The 27,767-nt window shown below is 43.3% G+C and overlaps 1 protein-coding gene across 2 annotated transcripts in view; it reads right to left on the bottom strand.

The window, feature by feature from the left end:
* The window catches only part of ASAP1 (ArfGAP with SH3 domain, ankyrin repeat and PH domain 1), an 803,986-nt gene that overhangs the window by 230,554 nt on the left and 545,665 nt on the right, over positions 1-27,767 (bottom strand). For both annotated transcript variants that reach the window (XM_030219214.1, XM_030219206.1), the window contains exons 17-18: positions 27,528-27,661; positions 4,769-4,860 (exon numbers count right to left, since the gene is read on the bottom strand). In XM_030219214.1, coding sequence (XP_030075074.1) covers positions 4,769-4,860; positions 27,528-27,661 — 226 coding nt within the window. The remainder of the gene's footprint in view (positions 1-4,768; positions 4,861-27,527; positions 27,662-27,767) is intronic.

Consider the following 27,767-nt stretch of genomic DNA (forward strand, 5'->3'; position numbering starts at 1 on the left):
CCTCCCCAATCCCCTTCTCCCCTCTGAGCACCCCTCTGAGCTTCCCCACCCCTCCCCAATCCCCTTCTCCCCTCTGAGCACCCCTCTGAGCTCCCCCACCCTGCCCCCCTCTGAGCTCCCCCTCTCCCATCTGAGCTCCCCCCCTCCCGACGAGAGCCGACAGAGCCCTCTTCTCGGGCCTTCCCTCGCTGTGTCCCTCCCTCTTCTGAGGTAACTTCCTATTTCCTTGAGGGCGGTACACAGCGAGGGAAGGCCCGACGCCAGCGAGGCGATTTTCCCTTTCACAGCACACGCAGGGCAGTCGCTAGGCGCTGCCTGCGTCGCTGCATGGATTTAAAAAAAAAAAGGCAGGGTGGTGGCAGAAGACGAGAGCTGTCGGCTCTCGATGGAGCACCCCCCACGCGCTGGCATCCAGGGCGGACCGCCCCCACCGCCCCGCCCTTGCTACGCCACTGCTATGATGAAATATTTCCTTATGATACTCCCTAAATTTCCTTCTGTTGAGTCAGGCATCATGACCCTCTCCCTAACTGAAAAAGGCTTGCTTCTTGTGTTAACCAGGGGCGTAGCTACGGGTGGGCCTGAACGGGCCCAGGCCCAGCCACTTTTGCTCCAGGCACGCCCAGCCTCTTCTGCCCGCTCTCCTTGTCCGCGTGGTCTGCTCACTTTTACTGCCCTGAAGCGCCGTTCTCCCTCCAGCACCGGCAATTCCCATAGCCAGTCTTCTGCCAGCGTGCATCATCGGGGCCTATTCTTGGGCGCGTCCCGCCTACTCAGTAACTTCCTACATCCCACCTTTGCAGAAAACAGGAAGTTGCAGAGTAGGCGGGACGCGCCTGAGAACAGGCTCCGACGATGCGCGCTGGCAGAAGGCTGGCTATGGGAATCGCCGGTGCTGGAGGGAGAACGGCGCTTCAGGTCAGTAAAAATGACCAGAACTGGCCATGTGCAGGGGGCTGTCGTGGGGGTGGGGGGTAGAGGGTGGAGAGGAAATGCGGCGGTGGCGGGCGGGCCGGGGGGGGGGGGGGTGGGTGGTGGGTGGACAGGCCCATCTAAAAATTAAACTCTGGCTACGCTACTGGTGTTAACACATTTCAGGTGAATATGTCATTAAGTATCTCCATTCTTTCTTCAAGGATTCTTAAATTTCATTTCATAGGGTCATAAGTACATAAGTATTGTCACACTGGGACAGACCAAAGGTCCACCAAGTCCAGCATCCTGTTTCCAATAGTGGCCAATCCAGGCCACAAATACCTGGTAAGATCCCAAAACAGTTCAATACATTTTATGCTGCTTTTCCCAGATATAAGCAGTGTATTTTCCCTAAGTCATTTTAATAATGGTCTATGAACTTTTCCTTTAGGAAGTGTCTATAATCTTAGCTATAAGCTAGAATGTTTGTACGTTTGGGAAGCTTGCCAGGTGCCCTTGGCCTGGATTGGCCGCTGTCGTGGACAGGATGCTGGGCTCGATGGACCCTTGGTCTTTTCCCAGTGTGGCATTACTTATGTACTTATGTAGGTATACTGCACTATTTCCCATCCCCATCTCTCTTTTCCTATCATCCACATGAAGGAATTTCTGGCTGGTCACATGCTCTGATGGTGAAAATGTTGCTAAGGCAACTCAGAAACCTGGTATATCCTGTTACAAAAGTAATTTACTGGAAAGAGGTGTGGCAAGGACCAATTGCAAGCTTCCAGCACATATGAAAGTCCCAATTACAAGTCCCCAGCCCATATGCTGCACCTATGATTGGTCCAGGGTAGAGGAGAGGTGGATGCTCACCACAGCCTATAAAACCACGTTGCAGACAAAGGAAAACTCTGAAAAACTAGGCTTGGGGAGAGAGTTTCAGATCCGTCCAATGGCCTATGGTTTTTCCCAAAGGGGTTTGCTTTCCCTTCCTTCGTAGAATCTAATTCTCTATATCTAAGAATCTTTCTTTCTTTCTGTTCTGTGACCTTTGTATGAGGAACAAACTCTTTCCTTCCTTCTTTTTTCTTCTTTATATAATTAGTCTAATTACTTATAATTACCAGAGGTACTGATGTTAGATTTTGTAAGTTTGTTATAACTTGAAACTGATGTCTGATGCTGTGCTGGTGGGTGAGTAATTAAAAAGACTTTTAATTCTCTCTAATTCCTGTAAATTATTTCTATAATATTTTATAAAATTTCATAAGTTGTTTTAGCGACTAGCAAACCAAAATGCGCAGCCTAGTACAGAAGCCAGCCAAACCTTTTTTAAACCCTGCTAATTGCCTTTACCACATTCTCTGACGAGTTCCAGAGATTAATTACACGTTGAGTGAAGAAATATTTTCTCCGATTCATTTTAAATTTACTACTTTGTAGCTTCATTGCATGCCCCTTTGTCCTAGTATTTTTAGAAAGAGTAAACAAATGATTCACATCTACCGGTTCCACTCCACTCATTATTTTATAGACCTCCATTATATCTCCCCTCAGCTGTCTTTTCTCCAAGCTGAAGAGCCCTAGCTGCTTCAGCCTTTCCTCATACAGAAGTCATCCCATCCCCTTGACTATTTTCGTCGCCCTTCTCTGTACCTTTTCTAATTCTAATATCTTTTTGAGATGCTGTGACCAGAATTGAACACAATATTCGAGGTGTGGTCGCACCATGGACTGATACAAAGGCATTATAAGTTCCTCATTTTTGTTGTCCATTCCTTTCCTAATAATACCTAACATTCTATTTAATTTCTTAGACGTTGCAGCACACTGAGTGGAGGGTTTCAACATATCATCAACAACGATGCCTAGATGGTTGGTGACTCCTAATGTGGAACCTTGCATGACGTATTTGTAATTTGGGTTCTTCCCACATGCATTACTTTGCACTTGCTCACATTAAACGTCATCTGCCATTTAGACCCCCAGTCTCGTAAGGTCCTTTTGTAATTTTTCACAATCCTCTTGCGAATTAACAACTTTGAATATCTTTGTGTCGTCAGCAAATTTAATTACCTTACTAGTTACTCCCATCTCTAGATCATTTATAAATATGTTTTTAAAAAACAGCGGTCCCAGCACGGAACCCCACTACCTACCCTTCCCCATTGAGAATATTGATTGGTCTATAATACAGGCTCTGGCTTACAGAAATGGTCATAATAATCCAGATGAGATCCTATTAATGTCTTGTACAAACTGATAATACCTCTTGACAAGCATATTAGCACTCTTCCAGTTCTTGCCACAGCCTTGCACCATGGTAGGCTTTATGATTTTTCTTGTTAATTTTGTTAATCAATAGGCCACCAATTAAGGCACACCACCATCTTTTCATCATTGATGTCACGGTTGGTTAAAGTACAGGTTACAGCAGAAGTTTTCAACTCATTCTTTGGGACACAGCCAGTCAGTCTGGTTTTCAAGATATTCACAACGAATATAGAGGTTGACTGAATTTCAGTTTCGGATTTGGTATGAAATCCAACCCAAAATCCAGATTTGGGTTTCGACAGACAATGTTTGTGCATTTTTGTCTGAAACTCTCTACCCCTCTCCATCATTGTCCACCCCCCCCCCCCCCCCAGTAGAGGGAGGGTCCTCTTGGACTGGCTTGTCATTTGATCCTTACCCCTTTAACCTCCCACCACTCGAAGACCCTCCCCGGGCCTACCTTTAAAAGGCCTAGTGATCTAGTGACTTCTTAAAGGCAAGAGCAAGCCCCAGTAGTTCATGCCCCTTCAGGTTCCTTAGCCAAAATGGCTGCCAAGATTGTCACGGAACATCCTGATGGCAATTTTGGGATTAGAAGCAGCATAAATAGAAGCAATCTCCAGCTGCTCCTGCTTATGCTGCTTCCAGTCCCAAAATGGCCGCCAGGACCTCTCGCAGCAGTCTTGCAAGGCTGCTGCGGAAAGTTCCGGCATGATTGGGGATCACTCTTGCCCTAAGAAACCACTAGACCAACAGACCATTTCAAGCAAAGATGGCCTGGGAAGGGCGGAGGGGTTGGGGTCAGGTGGCTGGCCCTCTTTTCGGGGCTGGTAGTGGCGGCAGTGGTGGTTGCCCAGGAAGACCCGTGAGGCGCCGTTTTTAGTTTTGACCAGAACCAAAACCATTGGTTTCAGTTAGCCTCTAAATGAATATGCATGAGATAAATTTGCATGCACTGTCTCCACTGTATGCAAATCTGTCTTCTTCATACTCACTGAAGATATCCTAAAAACCTGACTGGGTGGATAGGTCCTGAGGACCCCTAGGTTAGAGATATTTAATGTTGGATACAAATGCAATAAATAAATATACTAAAATACTGGTTCTCAACCCAGTCCTCGGGATATACCCATTCATTCAGGTTTTCAAGATATCCCAATGAAAATGCATGAGATACATTTGCATATATTAGAGATAAAACATCCAAATTTCTCAAGCATCTTCATTGTGGATATCCTGCAAACCTGATGGGTTGGGTGTGTCTTGGGAGACTAAAAGGATCATGGAAGATTTAAATCTGGGAACCACTAATGCAGTGCTTCTCAACCCAGTCCTTGAGGCACACCTAGTCCCATCACATTTTCAGGATATTCACAATGAATAGGCATGAGATAAATTTGCATGCATTGCCTCCTTGGTATGTAAATCTAAGTTATGCATATTCATTGTGGATGTCATGCATATTCATTGTGGATATGTGCTTCAAGGACTGGGTTGAGAAGCACTGCACTAATGTACTGTGGATTATAATCAAATAATAGCACTAGAGAAAACTGTTCATATTAAAAACACTTACATATCACTTGAAGGAGTAGGTTTTGGTGAAGGACTAGGTAAATTCCCTTCTACAATTTCATTAAAACTATTGTTTCCAACATTCTTGGCCAGCTGAAACAAACACAAAAAAAGGTATGTCAAAATTTTATTTTCCAGTTTATATTTTGAACAAAACACAGTAAAACAGAACAGATTAATCATCTACCTGTTTATATGAGTTGTATAATTTTCTTTGCCTAAAACTACCAGACTTTTATGTAATGCTGATTGATTGGTCGTTTCCCCACAGCAATATGGACAGCCACTTCAACTTTCTCAAGTTCCTTTAACGTGGGACACTTTACCTTTATATATTTGATTAGTGACGTTACATGCAGTTTTGTATCAAACTAGTTTTCTTTGATGTAGTCCACAACTTTATTTATTTATTGGTTCTCGTATCCCAAAATTACCAAAAGTAAGATTCAGTTCAATGTGGCTTACAGTTGACAGTCAGGAATTACAATGTTTCATTACAGTTGAAAATTTGTCTAGATTTGGAAAAAAGGTGGGAGAGGGGAGATATATATATATATTTTTTTGTTACATTTGTACCCCGCGCTTTCCCACTCATGGCAGGCTCAATGCAGCAGGCAATGGAGGGTTAAGTGACTTGCCCAGAGTCACAAGGAGCTGCCTGTGCTGGGAATCGAACTCAGTTCCTCAGTTCCCCAGGACCAAAGTCCACCACCCTAACCACTAGGCCACTCCTAGATTACATTTATAGAATTTGTCTAGATCATTGGTAACATATTATCCATAGAATTTATTGAAGAGGTGGGTTTTCAGTTCTTTTCTGAATTGACGGTAGTTTGTAATGCTTTGTGTAATCTTTGGAATTGAGTTCCACCTTTTGGACCCCAGGCAGCCGAAGCCAGCTGTATAGGTGGTTTTGTAGATTATGTTTCTGCATTTGGGTAGGTGTAGTAGTATTCTATGCCTAGCTTTTATATCCCTCTTGTGTAACCACATGGAATCAAAGTGGGTTACAATTTCAAATATGGTAAGTCATATACTAATCAATCCCCAAATATTTACTTAAAAAGTAAATCTTCAAAGCTTTCCTAAACTGCAAATAGTTAGGAATACTCTGAATCTGAATTAGAATCATATTTTACTACATCGATAATTAAGGGAACATTCATGATAATGTTTAAGATATACACCTTAAACAGTAGGAAAGCCCAATCATAAGCTGTAAAACGGGAAGCAGATCAAGCCACAGGAATGGACAGCAATTGAACATGACCAAGAGGAAAATAACCATTAATAATTTTAAATACTAAACATGCCACCTTAAACTCCACTTGTGCACTGACTGGCAGCCAGAGCACATTTTTCAGCAGAGGGGTCACATGATTAAATTTCTTACTCTTAAATATCAATTTTAAAGCAGTATTTTGTAAAAGTTGCAACCCAATATACAATTTTAGATGCATACCCACATTCAAAGAATTACAACAATCCATTTGAGATAAAATTATAGCCTGCACAAGATGATGAAAATATGCTGGCCTTTAATTCAGACATGCGCGTGGTTGAATCATGTTGTAATGCATCTTTAAGAACTGCAGCGTGACCAGTCATGGCCACAAGGCCTTTGCAATCTGTCATAGCCACAAGGGCCTTTGCAATCTCTCACGGATACAGGTAAGGTGAGCCCTTGGACCCAAGCCGGAGCTTTGGCAGAGAAGTCACCTGGGCTGGCACAGGCAGAAATCAGAACAGACTGGATTAGAATAAACCAGGAGACTCAACAAGGCAGGACAGAGGTAACAAGGCACAATGGACAAGACAAGGACCGGATCCAGGTGAGACAAGGAAAGCAAGGCAAAGGGGCAGAACTGGAACCCAGACAGGACAGGCAGACTCAGAACTGGATTAAAAGTGGGACTGGGACCCCGGCAATACAAGGAAAGATACGGAACTAGATTAAAACTGGGTCCAGAAAAGGGCACGATCAGGACAAGGCAAGGACTGGATCTGGACAGGACTGGAATAGAAGGAGACAAGACAAGGCAAGGCACAACTAGACAAGCAAACAGGGCAGGAGCGAGGCAACAAGAACAAATAGAAGCAAGACTATAAACAGAGGCAGGAACAGGGTTCAGGAACGGATTTGGCTTGACAGCTGGAACAGGATTCAGGCACGGACTTGACTTGGCAACTAGAAAAGGATTCAGGCATGGATGGCTTGGCAGCTGGAACATGATTCAGGAACTGGCTAGGATTGGCAGTTGGAACAGGATTCAGGAACGGACTAGGCTTGGCAGCTGGAACAGGATTCAGGGGCAGACTTGGTTTTAGCAAAAATCAGAAACAGAACTTGGCTTAGCAGAAAGCAGGAACAGAGCTTTAGCTTTAACAGAGATTAGGGACAGAGCTTGTCTTTAGCAGAAAGCAGGAACAGAGCTTGGCTTTAACGGAAAGCAAGAACAGGGTTTAACTGTACGAAGAGTCAAGAGCAGAGCTAGACAGAAAGCAGGAGACAAGGGTAGAGTCAAATATTAACAGACACCAAGAGCAGGGTGTGGCTCTAGAGACAGGCTTTCAGGAACAAGGTTCAAAAGCAAGACACGCAGAAACAAAGCATTCAAGTACAAGACTCATAGAAACACAGAACAGACCTTCAGGGGCAAGACTCACAGGAACAAAGCCAGGCTGGAACCAAAGCATGCAGAACAAAGCCAAGCAGGGATTGGCTATACAAGGGAACACAAAGACAACGTTAAGAGACCTCTTGCAAAGGCAAAACATCAGAGTTCTAGGGTGCTTATAAAGAGCTTTGCTGATGATGTCACAACTTGGAATGAAGTTTGAATAGACTATAGTGAGGCTTGGCCTGCAGGCACCTCAGAGTGAGGCTTGGATTGCAGGCACACCAGGCAGCAAATGCATCAATGCAGGGACAAGGCAGTCCAGAAAGCCACAGAGCCCGATCACTGGAAAAAGGTGAGACTGGACGCAGGGGCATGGCCACAACCATGACACACCCGAAGATCATGTTTAGTTAACGGGCTGCTCAAATCCATCATAAATGGCCTCCTCCTCACCAGCGGGGACTACACCATTTCCCATATCTCCACGTCACATGGGCCAACCTGCTTAGTGTGATTTGCAACTGTAAGTAGGTTTTTATCTCCCTGGTGTGTTTCTTTGACATTTGAGTCACTTAATTAGTAATATAAAAGACAGGCACTCATTGTCCGATGCTTTGCTGGAATGGGTAAGGCACTTGTACAACAAAATAGTCAGGGCATGCTCGGAGCTCCTGGTTCACTCTGCCATCTTACCGATGATGTCACTAGAAGTCCTCTGAAATATTTCCTTTATATTTAACTAATAGAGATGAAAAGCAGCTTAATATGTAAATCGTTATATATGGAATGGCAGGAGGGCCAGAATCCCGCTCTCCGGGGAGATGACTCCAAGGAATGAAGGGGGACTGGGACTGTTAAGTGTATAATTATTTTCTATCGCATGCTCCATGCGTCACATTAACGATTGGTATAGAGGCTAACCAGAGTTTTCCAACACACCACTGGAAAAAGGGTTGGTACCAGATCACCTGAACTACTTCTTCCATGCTCCATCTTCATGACTACATCCCAGCCTCAGGTCTCAAGTGTTACATTAATCAACTCCACAGTATTGGAAGTGGCTTTGTAAATTGCACCAGTATTCTTCAACAGTGTCTCCTCTTCTACCTTCTCAAGGAAAAAGAGATTTTCCTTTGGAATCTTCAGCTAAAGCTTTTCAAGTTTGGGAAATGAAGGGATTACAATATTTATATCAACAATATGATGGCAATAGCCACTTAAAAAATGTTTGGACTTGAGCTTGGAGCTCCACCTACAATCATCAGATACATTCTTTTACTTACAACTGATATTCAACCGATGGCAGGCAGTGTGGTTAGCTGCCACCGGTGGCGCTGACTCTGGATATTCAACGCCGGGCCATATCTGGCGACCAGCACTGAATATCTGGTTTCAGTTTTGGCCATGGCAACTTAAACAGCTAAGCGAATATTCAGTGCTAGTTAGTTAAATTAATAGTGGTTAAAGAAAGGCCACTTAAATAGCAGGCCTATCTTAACCGCTCAACTTAGCCGGTTTAGCACTGAATATTCATGCTTAGCTGGCTAAGTGCTATATTGTGCTGAATATTAGTGCTGAATATTGGGCTCTATGTGAACTTGTTGGATAGTATGGTGCTTACTCCAGAATTACAGGAGATTTTGCCAGACGCACTTAAGTCTCGATGCGCAACTCAAAGTACCACTGAGATATCACCATAAATATTTACAAGCAAATTATTAGAATTGGACTATGAGTCATTGACCATTATTTAAAGTAGAGACCTCTCTCTGGAACTATTAGGCGATCACCTGAAGTCATATTTGCAAGGAAGTTGCTCCATCACCAAGAATGTTACACATTGGGAATTATAGTATATATTTCTTTTAAGACTCTATATTACGCCTTATAAAGCATACAATATGACAATTAGAGAAAATGATGTTTGCCTAAAATGCTCTCAATCACAGTCCACTATGGCTCACATATTTTGGTCATGTCCAAGCACCTTGACCTTTTAGTGTTCATTATATGCACATATATCACAGATTCTTATCTCACAAGCCTTTTGTGACCTGTCCTCTGCCCAGTGGAGTGCATGGTTTCTTGAAGTGCACCTCCTTGATGGCTAAGAAATGTATTCTTATTATGTGGATGTCACTAGAGGCGCCCTCACTTCTTCAATGGAAATCTTTGATGATTTCTTTGCTATCCTATGAAAATTGGATGTCAGTGATTTGAAATCAGTGAAAGGCAAATTGTTTCAATATATCTGGGAGCCCTTTTGGAATTCTTTAACATCGTATGCACATAGTAGAGTGCTGAACATTTAAGTGTCACAGTACATCTTTTTGTGTTGGATTCCTTTTGCTTACTTGTTGCATTGAAAGGGGGCTGAGATGGGAGGGGTGGGACGGTGATGGGTGGTAGAGTTGAATGATATTTTATTTACTCTTACTACTAAATTGGAAAATACAGACTATTGTATTGAGCACTGTGCAATCTATTGTTCATGTGTATGTATTCCTTTTCATTAAAAAAATATTTGAACAATAATTTAACCCACTGAAGAAATTATTAAAAAAAAACTATATTTATCTTAAAATCTGAGTATCAATAAAACTTCCTTCAGCCGATATGATGTTATGTTTTGAGATAATCTACATCAAGGATGTAAAGGCAAAAATCCCTTAAAAAATGTATTCAACAGTAATAAGAACATAAGAATAGCCATACTGGGTCAGAACAATGGCCCATCTAGCCCAGTATCCTGCTGCTAGCAGTGACCAATCCAGGTCACAAGTACCTGGCAGAAACACATTTAGTAGCAACAATTCAAGCTACCAATCCCAGGGCAAGCAGTAGCTTCCCCCATGTCCATCTCAATAAAAGACTATGGACCTTTCCTCCAGGAACTTGTCCAAATCTTTTAAAACCCAGATACACTAATAACTGTTACTACATCCACCAGCAAGGAGTTCTGGAGCTTAACTATTCTTTAAGGGAAAAAATATTTCCTTCTATTCGATTTAAAAGTATTTCCATGTAATTTTCATTGAGGGGGTATTTTACAAAGACGTGCTAGTATTTTTAGCACGTGCTAATTAGCGTGCACTAAATGCTAGATACCCATAGAAAATATATGGGCATCTCTAGCATTTGTACAACAAAAAAAGTGGGAGAGCGACCAAGGAAACCAAAGACAGGAAGATGTACATTAATAAGAAGGTTTATTTGAAGTATGAAGACTTGACACAACATCATGTGTCAGCTGTTAGGCCTGCATCAGGAGTCTCTTACACAGGATGTCTCTGAAAGATGGTGAAGAGAGATCCTCAAAAGTAGCACAGTGCGTGCAGAAGTCTGTTTAGACCAACGCTAGCAACAGTCTTTTTCAAGACTATTGTGCTACTTTTGAGGATCTCTCTCTTCACCATCTTTCAGAGTCACCCTATGTAAGAGACTCCTGATGCAGGCCTAACGGCCGAAACACGACGTTGTATCGAGTCTTCATACTTCAAATAAACCTTCTTATTAATGTACATCTTTCTGTCTTTGGTTTCCTTGGTCGCTCTCCCACTTACATCTCTAGCATTTAGCACACGCTTATTTTTAGTGTGCACTAAAAATGCTAGCACGCCTTTGTAAAAGGACCACTGAGTGTCCCCTGGTGTTTGTACTTTTTGAAATAGTGAAAAATTGATTTACTTTTACCTGTTCTACACCATTCAGGATGTTTTAGACCTCAATCATATCCCCACCTCAGCCATCTCAGAGATTTGTATAAGACATTTTTATAAATGTGGGTATAAATGAGATGGAATGAATGTGATATGAACGTGAATGAGTGTAAATGGTTTTACTAGATGAAAACAGTAGTAAGTGGAAACGTTTACATACATAATGATGAATATAAAGAAGAATAAAGTTTGATAACTGATAAACCAAGAGTTGTTTGAAAAGCTTATACATTATATTAAGTACAACTAATTATAGAAAGGTGTACCCGTATTAGAACAGTGATTATTTTATATAAAGTACACGAATAAGTGCTGATCCCACACTAACTGCACCTTATTCTTGTCTTCTTAGGCTTCTGTGGATGGTGTTATGATTGTTGCAGTTGTCCAGGTCCTGTTTCATCTGAGTAATTGGAACTGACATTTCAGCCCTCATGCTGTGACTTTCTTTAGGGTATGATGTGAGGTCTGCAGTTTGTCTTTATATATAGTGGGTTCTCAAATTGGATTGGCTGGGAATTCAGTGGGTAATTTCCTCAGGATAGAAGGAGATTGAGGCAGAAAAGTCTATTGGTCTCAAAGTCCATTGGACCTTTCTACAAACTGCTGACACGTACCAATTGCAGGAGTAGGTTTTCAAACTTGTCTCAAACACATGTAAAAACTATTCAAGCAGTTTTTGTGGGACAGGAAAAACAGCTGCTGCAAAATGAAATGATGATTTTGAAAAGTGATTTTCAAAAGATGATTTTGAACTCTTTATACCTGATTGCTTAATCTACTATGTCAATCATGATCTTTGATGTAAAACCACTTGTATCTCTCACTCCGGAATGGTTGTCCCCACCTCACCATCTCAGATTTTGATGAAATTTGGTACATAGTTTCTTTATGATAAAAACCTAAGCTGTGCAAAATTGTAGTTCAAAAGACAAAAATTGGAGGTTCTAGGGGACCTCAAGTAAAGGATTGCAAAATGTCGCCTGAGCAAAAATGACATTTTGGGCCAACTTCCAGAAGCTGTAAAACTGGACGTTTTAGTAGTACAAGGGGGATATTTGGAGAACCTGCACTACTTTTAGGGCTTAATGAACTGGCAAAATCCCATGTTCCTAGTCCTCTTACTTTTTGAATGGTTTAGGCTCAAACTTTGCCAAAACAACGGCAAAAATCAATTTACAGCGATGTTGAGGCTGCTGTAGTTTCTAAACTAGTTGGCCTTTCAAGTTGATTTTTGGTAGGTGTACTAAATGCACGGCTGTAATGAGGCATTCCAATTTCCAGCACTTTCCTTCAAGTGGTTGAAAAATTATAAGCTTTCAAAGTTGGTATAAAAAGCATTTTTGCCCATTTTGGGCTATTTTTGATGCCCTTGATCTCCAGTGGGACAGCTTCAATATTCTTTCTTTTAGCACCATTAGAAAGAGCAGATGTCCTTCTATCAGAATATGTAGTTTTCATTTTGAAGTCTCTTCATATAAGGATTGCAAAAATGCCCTCAAATGTTTGCGGGCAGCAGCCTGTGATTTCTTCACTACACCCTTGATACAAGTGTAGTAAAAGTGATTCTTCTTTCAAAAAGCACCAATTTTTTAAAATAAAGAACACATTATGTTATAAAACTGTATTCAAGAAAACTAAAAAACAGGAATGTTTTTTAGGATGTGGAAGGATGAGGCCAGGTTTCATAACAGGTTTAAAGAAAACTGCAGTCAGTTAGGATGACCGACTTGGCCAATTATGATTGGTGGACCCTGTTGCTAGATGTCTGAGTGTCTGTTGCTGGTGTTTCTTCACCCTTGCTACAGTTTGACAGTGAACTGTAGGCATCAAAGTAAGCCTAGCAACAGACACTCAGGAGCCAGGAGGTACCGGAAGCATACAATTGGGCAATGAAACAAACAATTCTGCCTTGCAACAGGGTTCACCAATCATAATTGGCCAAGTCTAACTGGCTAAAGAAGTTTTCTTTAAACATTATGTTATAAAACTGTGTTCAAGTAAACTAAAAAACAGGGTGGAAACCATTGTATACATACTTCTTGTTGAAGAAACTCGTACCTGCACTGACAGGCTCATTTATATTGAATTAAATGCCACAAATGAAGATATTAATCACTTTAGACTGAAGTAAAATTTTACCCATTGAAAACCTGATTGCAAGAATAAATGCGTTTGTTGAACTGATGCTAATGGTCATCAATGGATCCAGAAAGATCAGATGAATTTCCACTTTGCTCAGTTGGCTGTTCAAGTACATCAGAGTGTCATTTACTGACATACAATAAAAATAAAGGTTTGAAATTAATTGAAGAGCTTCTGCCTGATCAACAGAAGTTGTTACAAGAGCGTTCTGGTCAACTTTTCGATGCTGGATCAACTATTTGCCTTCATCATGAATCCTTACTGTTGAAAAAGTTTGAATTTTTGCAAAGAACCTGCTGTAACCCATTTTCCAAAGGTGGTCATAATGCAACTGAAGGAAGTTGCCTCCATATGACTCTCACATTTTGTTTTTGTCAAAAGAAAAGCAAGGAAAAGTACCCTAGCCAAAACCTCCCCGCCCCTGACCTCCTACCCCTAACCCCCCCCCCCCAACCCCAGAGGCTGAACTAAAACCAATGCCATCACTCTGGGTGCTGCAAGCCATTCAATCACTGTCACGTCCCCTACCTTGACGTCCTTGAGCGGCGCGGGCTCAACTGCAGCGCGCTTCAAACCTCCTCGGACAGCGCTGCTCTTTGCCTGCTTGGCGTCTCCATGTCGAGATGCACCGCACATTTGCTTAGCTCCACCCCTAACATCCCGAGTGGCCTTTCAGGGTGCTCCCTTTCCCTTGCTCCTTTCCTATTGGCTACTGCTTGTGCCCTCCTCCTCCTGCTCTCTCCCTATGGCTGCTCTCTCTCACCCTGCTAGGCTCCTGTTGACGTCAGGTACCAGCACTTGATCTGCTGATCTATCCTTGGGCTCCATGCTTCGGCTTCTACTTTGGTAGGTTTTACTTGCTCAGTAGTATGCTTCTCCTCTACTTTGTTCTTCGTTGTTGACTTAGTCTGTACTACTACTACTACTACTTCTATTTAATACCTGGATTACTCTTGTGTCTGCTGCCTGCCTATTGACTCTGCCTGTACCTGGACTACTCACGTGTCTGCTGCCTGCCTACTGACTCTGCCTGTACCTGGATTACTCTCTTGACCTGCTGCCTGCCTACTGACCTTGCCTGTACCTGGATTATTCTCGTGTCTGCTGCCTGCCTACTGTCTCTGCCTGTACCTGGATTACTCTTGTGTCTGCTGCCTGCCTCCTGACCTTGCCTGTACCTGGATTACTCTCGTGTCCGCTTCCTGCTCCATCTCGTAAGCCCTGCAGGCCTCCCGCACCTAGGTGCTCAACCTCTGGGGAACGGCGGTCAGCACAGGTGAAACCCGGGGCTGTCCGGCCACCAAGCAGAACTGGGCTCGGCAGTGCTCTACTTGGTACGAGAACTCACAGGTCTGACAACCGCAACATGCGCTCCTGGTTCCTTTGCCATAAGCGACTACACGGGTGGGCAGACCTACACGTATGGACAGATTTCCCTCTCCCCTCCCACTCTGCCATCTACAACAAACCAGCGTACCATTTAGAAAGGGGAGGGGGAGTCCTATCCGCCCAGTGCTGCAATGTAACTTTTTTAGCTAGTACTAAGGCCAAAAGGACAAATTTACAATGATGACTAGACAGCCCCTGACCCGCTAGTTCAAAGTCCGAGCCCATGAGTAAAATCCCATAAGTCCACTCTAGCAAAGGGCCAAGAATCTCCTTCAGAAGAGCAAGGACGCCCCTCCAGAAGACCCGCAGTAATTATCTGTCTCAAGTAGCGGCATCCCCTTTGTGTCCAAATCCCAAATGCGGATTTATCTTGCCCTGCAGGAAAACCCGGATTTTTCTGAATTTCCAAGAAGGGTGACGGGCCTGTCACACCCCCTACCCAGCCGCGCCACCAATCCCATGCCAATTTGAGCGGCCTTAGTATAGGTGATAGTTTGATCCGAAACCCCCTAGCATGCAGAATACTAAAGATGGAGACGGGGGAAGCAGTGTTCTCCCAAACACCAGGAGGGGTAAACACAAAATTCCCCATATGCAACTCGTGAAGCCAGCGAAGGAGTGCTGAAACATTATACAGTCTAAGATCTGGCAGATTGACACCCCTCTCGCTTCTGTCTCTAATGAGTTTGTTATACCCAATTTGTGCCCGCCAGACTCCCCAAATAAAAGATGAGATTACCCCTTTGTACAATCTATCATCCCTACTGGCAACCCAGAGTGGTATCATGTGCAGGGGGGTATAAAATCTTAGGGAGAAGGACCATTTTGACCAAAGCCACTCGGCCAAGAAAGGAAAATCCTTCCAATGGTGACAAAGCGCTTGAATCGCCTCTAATTTTTTGCTAACATTTTTCTTGTACATAATAGTGAAATTTAAATGGCGGTAGACTCCAAGATACTTCATTGGCCCAGGGGCCCATGTCAGGGGGAAGTCAGGCCATTGCGTGCATGCAAAATGAGATGATAAAACCATTACCTCCGACTTTTCAAAGTTGATCTTGAGACCCGAGAAGGTCTCAAATCTTTGAATGATATCTATCAGTTCGGGAATCCCCCTGGGCGCCCCAAGAAAATCAACATGTCGTCAGCCAACAACTATGCCTCGAACCTCCAAGGACTGCCTAATCTTACTAGCCAGGGGCTCTATGGAAAGAACAAACAACATAGAGGACAAGAGACAACTCTACCTTGTACCTCCTCTCCAGACCAAATGAGGGAGTCAGACCCCCATTTATCAAGATGTGTGCCGATGGTTTGCTATAAAAGGCCCGAATCCCATTTAAAAACTCTCCATAGATGCCAAATTGGGACATGACCCAGAAAAGATGATCCCACAATATTTTATCAAATGCTTTTTCCACATCCAAGCTAGCTATAATAGCATCTCTCGGTAGCCCCCCCTGAGTGCAAAGAGCATTCAAAGCACACAAGATGTTTGTGGAGGTGTATCTACCTGGCACAATTCCTGATTGATCCTCATGCACCAGAAAGGAGAGTACTTTCCCTAGCTTAGGGGCCAAGATGCAAGCAAATAATTTAATGTCCTGGTTTAACAATGATATAGGGCGGTAAGAGCCTAATTTTTCCTGATCTCTGCCTGGCTTGGGCAAAACTATTATAGTGGCATGAGTCAGTGTTCCTGTGGACTGACCTGGATTGCACAGCACATGGCACATATCACTGAATGGCCCAGCAAATTGGATCCCCAAGAGTTTACAATACTCAGGCCCCAACCCATCTGGTCCTGGGGCTTTTGCTAGTTTGAATTTCTTAATAGTAGCTTGAATTTCCTTGCCCTATATGGGTGCATTCAGGGTGTCTAATTGGTCCTGAGTCAGGGCAGAGAGCTAAAGCTCCTGGAAAAAGGCTTTGCGCTGTTTCTAATCACAATGTCCAGCATCATACAAAGATCTATAAAAATCTACAAAAGCTGCGCCCCGTCAAGGATTTAACATGGGTTATCAACTGCCTTGAAGGTCTATCTCAAACTAAAGTGGCCAGCAGCCCACCGACTTTATTCCTCCACCTATGTGCTTATAGAGTTGGATATCCCTCAAAGCCTGCTGGTTCAAACTGTCATTAATACGGCCTTTCAAGTCCTTATAGAGTTCTCGAGCCCCTGCATCTCCTCAATTGACTGCTGCCCGCGTGCCTTGAAGCCACGTGAGCTGATCAGGAAGATCCTGGTCCCATTGTTTGCGTGTGCGAGCCGTGTATTCTATAAATCTACCTCTCATGACCGTCTTCCCAGTATGTGACTGGGTCTACGTCTTACAGATCATTATCACTAAGGTAGTAACCCCATTCATCCGCAAGAAATGCCTGAAAATCTGGGTCTAAATATAACGTTGGGTTCATGCGCCACCCTGCCTTGGTCCTTTTTCGTGAAAGGCTCAAGTCACCCATACCATGCAGTGATCCGATACAGCTCCCCCTTCAATTTTAGCAGAGCAAGCTGCAGAAAAAAGAGATGGGGACAACAGGAAATAATCTAGCCGCGATTAAACTTTATGAACATGAGAATAGAAGGTATACTCCCGGTTGTCTGGATGAAGTGCCTGCCAGGTGTCTACCAACCCTAGCTCTTTCTGTAAAGAACCTATCGCCTTATCCTCCATCCCCCTAGGCCTCTACTTTGAGGGGTTAAAATTCACAAGTGGGTCCACCATAACATTGAAGTCCCCTCCCACAACTAGTTGGTAGTCTCAGAATGGTATGAGCGTAGCCAGCAGCAGAGAAAAGAATCTCTGGGAAAATAGATTTGGGGCATAGACAGAGCATAAGGCCACCTTATTCCCCTGAAGCATACCGCCCATATGACATACCTTCCTTCTGGGTCCTGCACAATCTTATGCTGAGTGCAATCTAGTGACTTATTGATAAGAACAGCCACCCCTCTTTGACTGTTGTTGAAAGAGGCAAAGGCAAGCTCACCCCCCTACCCTGTTTGAACTTGGCCTGCTCAGAAGGAACGAGGTGGGTTTCCTGAACCATTCAAACATCCACCTGTAGATGCTTACTATAGTTTACATTTTTTTCCATTTAAAGGGGGAATGGATGCCATCTACATTCAGGGTTACTACCCACAGACTACCCATCCCCCTTTCCCCGAATTCTAGATTGATGTGACCAAAATGTTAGAACAGTTCCCAGGAGCAGCGTCCCAGCTAGACCACCCCTGGCGATAAAAAGGTTTTGCCGCACTTGAAAAAGCAGCAGCCCCCAGACAAATACCAGCACAAGATCCATCAGCCTTTTTACCCACCCACCACTGAACCTTCAATATCACCAAACCATCGCAAGTGAACCTCACCCCCTCACCCTTCATACCTTACAAATCCTCCTACCCTAGCAAACACCACCCCCATCCAAACTACAATCGCCCACATCCATGAAACCAAGCAACCCCATTCTACAAAAATGCCCCTTAAAGTCCCCATTCCTCCCTAACGTGAACCCAAGAACAAAATCGCTCCCCCTCCCCATCTAGACAGAGTAGATCAACTAATCTAAACCACCGTGCAAATAGAACTCAGCATGCAAGAGGAAAAATAAACAGTAAATGTCCACGAAAACACCAGTTCACAGCATCGGATGCGAGGGCCAATCCCTCTCCCCCAGCAACAAGTTGGGAGGACTCCCCCTAATAAGCTGCAAAGGCAATGTCACCCGAGCACCCAGGCAACACCCCCCTAGCCCCACCAAGAGATCAGAAGTCAGCGAGCTCAGCCACAGGAGATTGCAGTCATCAAAATCAAAAATGTCCTCAGCTCCAACAAAAAGTGCATCATGCTCACAGCCAGCGGTGGTCTCTCTTCCAGCGCTGTCTCAAGTAGCCAAAATGGTGGGGTCCTCCTCCAAAAAATTCTCCTGACACAAACCAACAAGCTGTAAACTGTAAACAAACACAACAAAGCTCTTGAAGATTCTGCATGGTCCCTTAACGAACCTTCCAGGGCAGCTTAGTCCAGCCCAGCCCCCCTCTCCACCAAGTCAGCACAAGCCCCCTATGTAGAGGGGAGTTTCTCCAGAAAAGCTTTTAATTCTTCTGCCTTGGTCATACATATAGTACGGTTTTCATAGGTAACCTTTACCTTAACAGGGTATTGGAAGGCGAATTTTATGCCTTTCGCAAATAGTTGAGAGTAGTACAGCACCAAGAGTCTCCTTTGTTCCATGACTTTGATGGAAAAATCTTGAAATAATAGCAGACAAGTGCCCTTATACTCCACCGCTCGTTGTTTCTCTTATAGTTCCGACAATTTGGCCTTTACAGCATAGTTCAAAAACTGAGCTATTACAAGGTGCGGCTTTCCAGAGTCTTCCCTACGGGCTCCCAAGCGGTGGACCCGCTCCACATGGACAAGGCCTGCTTCTGAGGGGAGCCCTAAAGATCGAGGTAATCATTGCTCTGCCAAGTCTCTCAGCCCTGCTTCAGGTATCGTCTCTGGATTTCCTATGATATGAAGGTTATTCCTGCATTCCCAGGTTTCTTAGTCTTCCACTCTTTCAACGCACGTACACTAGCCTCTAGCTCTCTGATCTGGTTCTCCGCCTCAGCCACGAGGTCCTCCTGGGTGGAGAGACATTCCTCAGCCTGCTGAATCCTCACCGCATGTCCAGCGATTCTGTCTTTAATTTCGTCCATTCCAGCATGTAGCTTAGCAAGTTTATCATCAAGCAGCTGCGACAAATGCCTCATAGACACCTGTAATGTTTCTTCTTAGAGAGCTAAAGGCAGACTAGCTGATTGTTGAGAAGGAGGTGGAGATGCCATCGTTTTTTGAGCTGATTTTCTCTCGCACTGGCTTCGGCGTCTTTACTGACATTCCTCAGGCGCCCTGCCAGTCCAATTACCGCACCAGAAATGTCCACTTAGTATCTAAAAGCACTTGCCAGTGGTTCAGTAGCTAATCCAAATCAATTTCCACAGTTATAAAAGTTTTAAAGCTTAAAGGGAGAGCAGCCGAGCCGTCAGACGTCCGCTCAGGTGCTACCATCACGTGACCCCCACAACATTGGATATTTCTATTAAATACTGTTAGTCCGGCTAGTCTTAATGCCGAAGAATGGATGACATTAGTTTGAATCAAGTTACTGTGACTGGTGGACTAGTAGTCCGGTGATGCTATAAATTTGCATATTTGAAAAGTGGCCGCCATCTTGACTGCTTGATGTAGTGAAGTCGGCAGGATGAGCAGGGTCTATTAAAAGGTATAGCAAATTCTGCTTGGTTTAATGTTAAGTGATAGAAGAGTTAAGAGTGGAGTTAGTGTACTGATTATGTTTGTTCTATAAGGGGTGCTCCTTGAAAAAGCATACAGCAAAACATGTGCCATGTCGGATAGAGATCCCCTGACAAATTGAGACGATATCCGACCATTCATATATATAAAAAAGGACCAATGATGAAACAAGTGTGTAAAGCATGATGACTTGAAATACTGTATCACTACGTGACGCGGCTGAGATCCCAAAAAGCATTATATATTACTAGGATTGTTTATCAATTGCTTACCAATTCAGGTCTTGGACTTTGGATATTTGCTTGTTGACACAATAAGAGTTATTGCAAACACAGTTGTATTAATCTGTGGTATAAAATTGATCCTGCATACTTGATCCTGATCTGTCTTTGCTGCTTAAGATTAAGCAGCATGCTTTTCCAATTTTTACATTTATGTATTACGTTAGTGAACTAGAATATAAATTAAGATAGATACATTTTTTTTCACAATTTAGAACCAATGATGATTTGGTACATAAAGCTTAGGCAGCAATGATTTTATGAGCTACTGGAGTGGTACCGCTGAGGTTCTTGAAATTGGGTTCTAAGGTGCTTATTATACAATAGAGTTCTGTCTATTGGATACCATTTGCTATTTTGGGGGCACAGACCATAGACGTCTGTCCTGCACTGGCTCTACTTCCCAACTACTGAAGTTACAGTTGAAGCCCACTCCAGTCCATCTGGCTCTATCTTGCTATACGTGACCACCTCTGGGAAAAGGTAACTAAAGTAGCGGATCCAAAATATTAATAGCAGCTTATACTCCATGAGTCCATAAGCAGTCTGCAAAAGTTACATGTTTGAACTTCTGTAACTTTCACTTTTTCACCTTAAAGGATGGGGTTTGATCAGTAGCATTACAAATTGTTTGCTCTAACAGACTTCATTAAAATTCATTTTTTGTTTGTGGTGACTTTAGTCACCCTTTCTCCAGAGATGGTCACATATATGGGACACAAACCATAGAAGTTTGTCTGGCACTGTCCTTTCGTCCCCACTGCTGGAGCTGCCATCTAAGCAGTATTCCTGCCTATCATAATACATCAACAGCCATAAGGTCATTTCAGTTTTGTTTGATCAAACAAAATACAAAAAGTAGAGCCTACACTACAAAAGCCTGATTATATAACACCAAAAATGTGTGAAAAGCAACAAAAATGTATTGAAAACAAATAGATGAGTGACCTAAGGGGCCAACTGTGGGTCCCAATGTCAATAATCTAAAGATAAACTCGGAAGTACATATCCAGAAAAAGGACCTGACACAGTGCCGTGTTTTCAGTGAAAATTGGCTGCATCAGAATTCACAAAAACATTTGAGTGTTTTCAAGCCTGATTACAGGTAATAAAAGAATCAACACCACAAAATAAAGTCAATGTCAGTAAAGAAATCTTCTGCAATGAACACCGACACACTAGATGTTTGTGTGACCCGATACAGGCGATTTTTTTCGCCAAAACACGGCGTTGTCTCAAGCCTTTTTCTAGATATGTGCTTTTCAGTTTATCCTTGGATCACTCATCTGTTTGGTTTCAATACATTCTTGTTGCTTTTCACACAATTATGGTGTTCTTCTATTATTAGGCTTTTGTAGTATAGACCTATTGCTTCACCCCTATTTTTCTTGTTTTGTTTATTGACTTCATAGGGGTAAGCTTCTCCCGTTTTTTGTCTGTAGCTTTGTTTTGATACTATCCTCTTTCTATTTAGGGATCCTCTATGTCTATCACACATATAATCATCTACATGTACTCTTGTGTCCTAACATACCAACTATATTACCTTCCCAGGAAATTATAGATGCTAAAATCCTTGTGATTAGAATAAATTTGCACAGATTTGAAGTCTGCCAACCAATATTATCTATGGTACATACAATCATTCAAAGGGAACCTTTACAAAAACTGCCTGAGACAAAAGTAATTCTGTTTTAGATTTCAACAATTTTTATTGATGACAGTTCAGTTCCATCTACATATGTCCAACAGTGTGATTAATACATAAATGTAAACATCCTGCCTAATACAATAGTGTGTCATTAATAACAGTTGTCATCAAAGTTTTTCTATTAAACAACAATATCCTAACCTCTTCTTTCCCTTCCCATTCTTGTTTTACACTGGAGTAGGATAAGAGTTAGCAAGAGCATTATCAACTTAGCCCCTACTTCCGACCTCAACAATTGTAACTCTTATGGTTATCTACATTTACATTATAGTGTTGCTTCAATAGTAAGTTTAATACCTGCTCCTCTTCCCTCCTCATCCACCCTATCCTGTTCTTCTTCCCGTTCTCTTTCTATATCCCTCCCCCTCCCTTGCCCCCCCCCCAAGAGAAGGACCTTTTTCCATGAACACTGGGATTTAATATCATCTTCTTTTGTCACATAGTATGTCATGTAGGAATGTGGGGGTCCCCCAGGTGATTGACAATAAAACTTCGGGCCCGTGGTGCAAGGGCTTGTATATAATTTTTCCAAACAAGATATAGTTCTTTTTGTTTTTTGAACCTCAGGGAGACGTCTTGCAGTTCCATCAGCAATAAGGCATGGAGTCTGTTACGCCACTGCCAATATGTAGGAGGCTCTTGTTTAACCCAATTGACCATTATGCATTTTTTTCCAACCAAGCATGCTTTGTATATCATTAAATTATGGTGGGCAGCACTAGCCCCGGCATCCACTCCCAATAGAGCGTGTTCCGGTCTTAGCAAAATATGTTTGTTCTCCAGATGCCCTAGGGAATCCAACTATTTTGGCCCAGAACCGCTGGATCTCCTGGCACTCCCATAGGGTATGGTAAAATGTACAAGGGGTTTGTCCGCATCTCCCACAGTCAGGTGAGTCTATCCCTCTCATTTTGTAGAGCCTCAATTTAGACGTATATGCCCTAAAGATCATCCTTCCTTGACATTCTCTAAGTTCAGCACTGGCTACTCGTCTGGGGATCTGTCTTAAACTGCTCAGCAGCATATGTGGTGTTATCACCTTTTTAAGATCTGCTGACCATTTCAATGCGAGGTGGTCTATATTTTTGTGCGTTTCACTTTGCAAAAGCCTTTTGTGGAGGAGTGATATTGATGTAGCTTCATCAGTAGGCATTTCAAACAATTTGTCAATCTTGCTAGGCACGTCCATTACAAGTGATTGTTTAGGGATCCCTGTGATGTAGTGAGAGATCTGTTGATATGCAAAAGCATCCATCCCTGATATCTCACCTATCCCTAAGTCCTCTAACCTCTTAATCTTACCAGTTGAATCTACCATGTCTTGTATAATATTAAGTCCTTTTTGTCACCAGATTTGAAATCTTACATTATCCATGTCTGGGAGAAAGTCTCCATTCCCCATTATAGGCAATAATCCACTCTGATGTGTGTCAAATGCCCATTGGAGGTTTAGTTCTCTCCACACCAATCTGAGTGATCTAATCAACAAACTTCTGCTTATCTTCCTCGGCAAAGATGACTGTTGTTCCCTGTTCATCTTGTATTTGTGTCACCCATCTCCTCCCCCATACTTGGTTAACTAATCTCGCTAAAAGTTTCCCTTGTTTGTTAGCATGTTTACACAGCTGATATCTGTAGTATACCAAGGATTTTTGTGTGCGGGAGTGGATCAGTTGATTTAATTACACCTGTGTCCTCTGCAGTAATCTTTTGTGGGCAGTAGATTGTGTTCAACCATAAATTTGTCTTAAGTTTTCTCACTCTCCTCTCTAATCGTAGTAATTCGGCCTCCCTCACTTTCTTTTTGTGGGCTGAGTAGGATATTATGTGTCCCCGCAGCACCGCTTTAGCTGCTTCCCAGAGAAGTATTGGGTCTGAGTGAAAACTTTCTCTATTAAGCTCCCCATAATCCCTCCATTTATCTTTCACAAATGCATGGAATTGGGAATCATAGTAGAGAGCTCTTGGAAACCTCCACGAGAAAGGTCTCTTCAATTCACTACCCCATTGCAAGGTTACCCATATCATAGCATGGTCAGACACTTGTGTTGGGCCTATCTCCACTTTCTCTAGGAGAGTCACAGTACGTTGTGATATTAACAGGTAATCTATGCGGGATTGCGTGCCGTGGGCACTCAATAAGTGTGTGTAATCACGTTCCCCTGGGTGGAGCAAACGCCAAGAGTCCAACAACTCCAGTTCCGAACACACCCAGGGCACTCCTTTAGAGTAGTTCACCAGTCTGATCCGGGAGGGGCCAGTGCTGTCCACCATAGGGTCAAATACCTGGTTAGAATCTCCTCCCATTATCACCGGCATCTGGTCAAAGCTCTGCACATGTCTTAGAATAGTCTGGAAAATTTTTTTGTCATATTGATTTTGGGCATATACAATAACCAATAGCAGTGGCCTATTATTTAGTGTAATTTGCTGAATAATATATCTACCCTGAGAGTCCTGGACTTTACGATTCATCACACATTGTAGCCCTTTTCAAAATAATATTGTCACGCCCGCTTTTTTAGTTGACGTGGGGCTGTCTATCATTTCGCCTACCCACCATCGGCACAACTTTTTATGTTCCAATGCATTCAAATGCGTTTCTTGGAGCATAGCTATGTGCGCTTTGTGTCTATTCAGTGCTTGCAAAATCTTAAGAGCGTTTGATAAGTGATGTTATGCCCCCCACATTCCATGACATTATCTTAACCATAGCTGACTGTGTGTGTGTCAATTATGCTGGATTTCATAATGTGTACATCTTCTATAAGGAAGGGATATCCCAGCTTATCCCCCCTCCCGACTATCAGTCGTGACCGTCCAAACCCCTTAACCATACCTGTGTTCTCCAAGGTTGTGTCTCTTTGATGTTCCTCCGGTCTTCTCCTCCCCTCCCCCAAACCCCTTCCCCCCTCCCTCCCCCAGTTCTCCTATTTCTATTGTCCCCATTCCCCTTAACCCCATGTAGTTCTGTATAGAACCTGTCACGTATAGGTACCCCACCCCCTCCCCTATTACCCTAGCTAAGGCCCCTTGTTCACCTAAGTACTCAATTATGATATCTCTCATATGATGGTAGATCTTAATAAACAGTCAGATTATACAACTTTGTATTGTCTTTGGCGAAAATTGGCCATCTTATAAGCATTCCTTAGCTCAGTGGTCCATATTCAGTAGATACTCCAGCTTTCCTGCTCCGCGTTCCCTGCATGGGTCCAAGTTATGCAACTCACACGACTCCAGAACAAACCGCTTGGCATCCAATTTTTCCGCTTTCTCAGTTCTTGAAAGTCTCCTGTCCTTCCTTCATCGTGCTCATCTCAGCTCAAATCTTGCGCCCAAATTTACATCTTACTCAGCTTGTACTTCTCTTATAAAAGTTTTTAGACTCTGTTCATCCAAGATCAAGCTTTGTGTCTTAGGCTGCCCCTTATTCCATCTAAGGCTCTGTGCGCAGAAGTTGCCCTTCGTTATATTGTCCAGTGATCCCTCCAAAAGTCCATTGAGTCGTCTAGTCCCAATAAACATGTCCTCCTTCCACCATAGGAACTGTCTTGTGCTGACTCACTTCGTTGTTCTGGGTGGCAGCGTCTTCAGGAAGTCTTTGGCTTTTTCCACCGTCTCGTAGTTTTTTTCCACGCCATCTTGATAGAGCTTCAGCTTGGCTGGGTAAATCAAAAAGAATTTAATTTTTCGTTTGTATAGCTCAGCGCATATCGGAGCAAATGCGTGCCTCGCCGCCGCCACGCTGTTCGAATAGTCCTGAAAACATAAATTTTCCGGTTTTCATATTGCAGGGTCTGGCCCGCTCGAATGGCTTTTAAAATTGCTTGTTTGTGGCCATATTGCAAAATCTTCATAATGATCACTCTAGGTTTCTCAGCCACTTGTCGGTGAGGCCCTATCCTGTGAGCGCGCTCAATGTGCAGAGGATCTTGCAGCTTATTTAAGTGTAATGTCTCCGTGAGCCATCATTCCAAAAAGCTCACCAACTCCGCATCCTTCAGGCTTTCAGGTAATCCGACGAGGCGCAGATTATTTCTCCTCGCACGATTTTCCAAGTCATCTAATTTTTGCTCCAGATCCTTGCGAGACTGGGAGAATGGGCGTGCAAGTGGCAGATGAAGTTCAATGTTGACAAGTGCAAAGTGATGCATGTGGGTAAGAGGAACCCGAATTATAGCTACGTCTTGCAAGGTTCCGCGTTAGGAGTTACGGATCAAGAAAGGGATCTGGGTGTCGTCGTCGATGATACGCTGAAACCTTCTGCTCAGTGTGCTGCTGCGGCTAGGAAAGCGAATAGAATGTTGGGTATTATTAGGAAGGGTATGGAGTCCAGGTGTGCGGATGTTATAATGCCGTTGTATCGCTCCATGGTGCGACCGCACCTGGAGTATTGTGTTCAGTACTGGTCTCCGTATCTCAAAAAAGATATAGTAGAATTAGAAAAGGTACAGCGAAGGGCGACGAAAATGATAGTGGGGATGGGACGACTTTCCTACGAAGAGAGGCTGAGAAGGCTAGGGCTTTTCAGCTTGGAGAAGAGACGGCTGAGGGGAGATATGATAGAAGTGTATAAAATAATGAGTGGAATGGATCGGGTGGATGTGAAGCGACTGTTCACGCTATCCAAAAATACTAGGACTAGAGGGCATGAGTTGAAGCTACAGTGTGGTAAATTTACAACGAATCGGAGAAAATTTTTTTTCACCCAACGTGTAATTAGACTCTGGAATTCGTTGCCGGAGAACGTGGTACGGGCGGTTAGCTTGACGGAGTTTAAAAAGGGGTTAGATAGATTCCTAAAGGACAAGTCCATAGACCGCTATTAAATGGACTTGGAAAAATTCCGCATTTTTAGGTATAACTTGTCTGGAATGTTTTTACGTTTGGGGAGCGTGCCAGGTGCCCTTGACCTGGATTGGCCACTGTCGGTGACAGGATGCTGGGCTAGATGGACCTTTGGTCTTTCCCAGTATGGCACTACTTATGTACTTATGTACTTATGTACTTCTTGTGAAGCATCTATCTGGGCTCCTCAGCTTCCTGCATGCGATCTTCGATGTCACTGACCCGTTGTTGCATGTGGTCAAGGTCTAAGTGGAATCTGTCTAGGCGTTCGTGTGCGGCTTCTGCTCTATCATATAGAGCCTGCAGTTTTTTATCTAACGCTGATCCCACCGCCGCCGTTACTTCAGCTGTGATCTCAGCGGTCCAAGCGGAGCATACCGAGGAGCCCTGCAGTGTTGGGCTGTCCGCCATTTTAGGATCTGTGGCCTTTCCTTTCTCTTTAATTCTGGAGGTCATTTCGCTGTGGTGGAGCGATTAAAGATCGTATCTCGGTCTCTCTCCATTACGTGTAGCTCGAGAGGTTCGCTTTTTTATAAAATCTTATACCAGGTGCCGTTTTTGCAGATAATTAATCCGGGAAGTGCGGGAGCTCCGCTTTTCAGCGACCACTCTCCTCCATGGTACCACGTGATCCCTTAGTAATTTTGTTTTAAAGGAAAGCAGAATGGACAATTTCACAAGGAAAATTAACCACTAGGCAAATAAAAAGATAAGGATTTCAAACTTCAATAACTTACCAAGAGTTCAGAAGTTCCTAATTTGTCCAGTTCTAAAGATTGAATTCTAGAAATATGAACCCCCATTTCCCGATGTATTCCTGAACATTCAATACAGGTTAAAATTCCAAGGTTAGTTGAAAGCCAAGTTGGATCTGTCAAAAAAAAAAAAAAGAGAGACAAAAAAACAAGACGTTGCCAATTATTATTACAAATTGGCCTCAAAGCTCCCAAAGCTAGGGTTACAGCTAAGTGATTTGC

The sequence above is a fragment of the Microcaecilia unicolor genome, chromosome 1, assembly GCF_901765095.1.
Source record: "Microcaecilia unicolor chromosome 1, aMicUni1.1, whole genome shotgun sequence".
Lineage (NCBI taxonomy): Eukaryota > Metazoa > Chordata > Amphibia > Gymnophiona > Siphonopidae > Microcaecilia > Microcaecilia unicolor.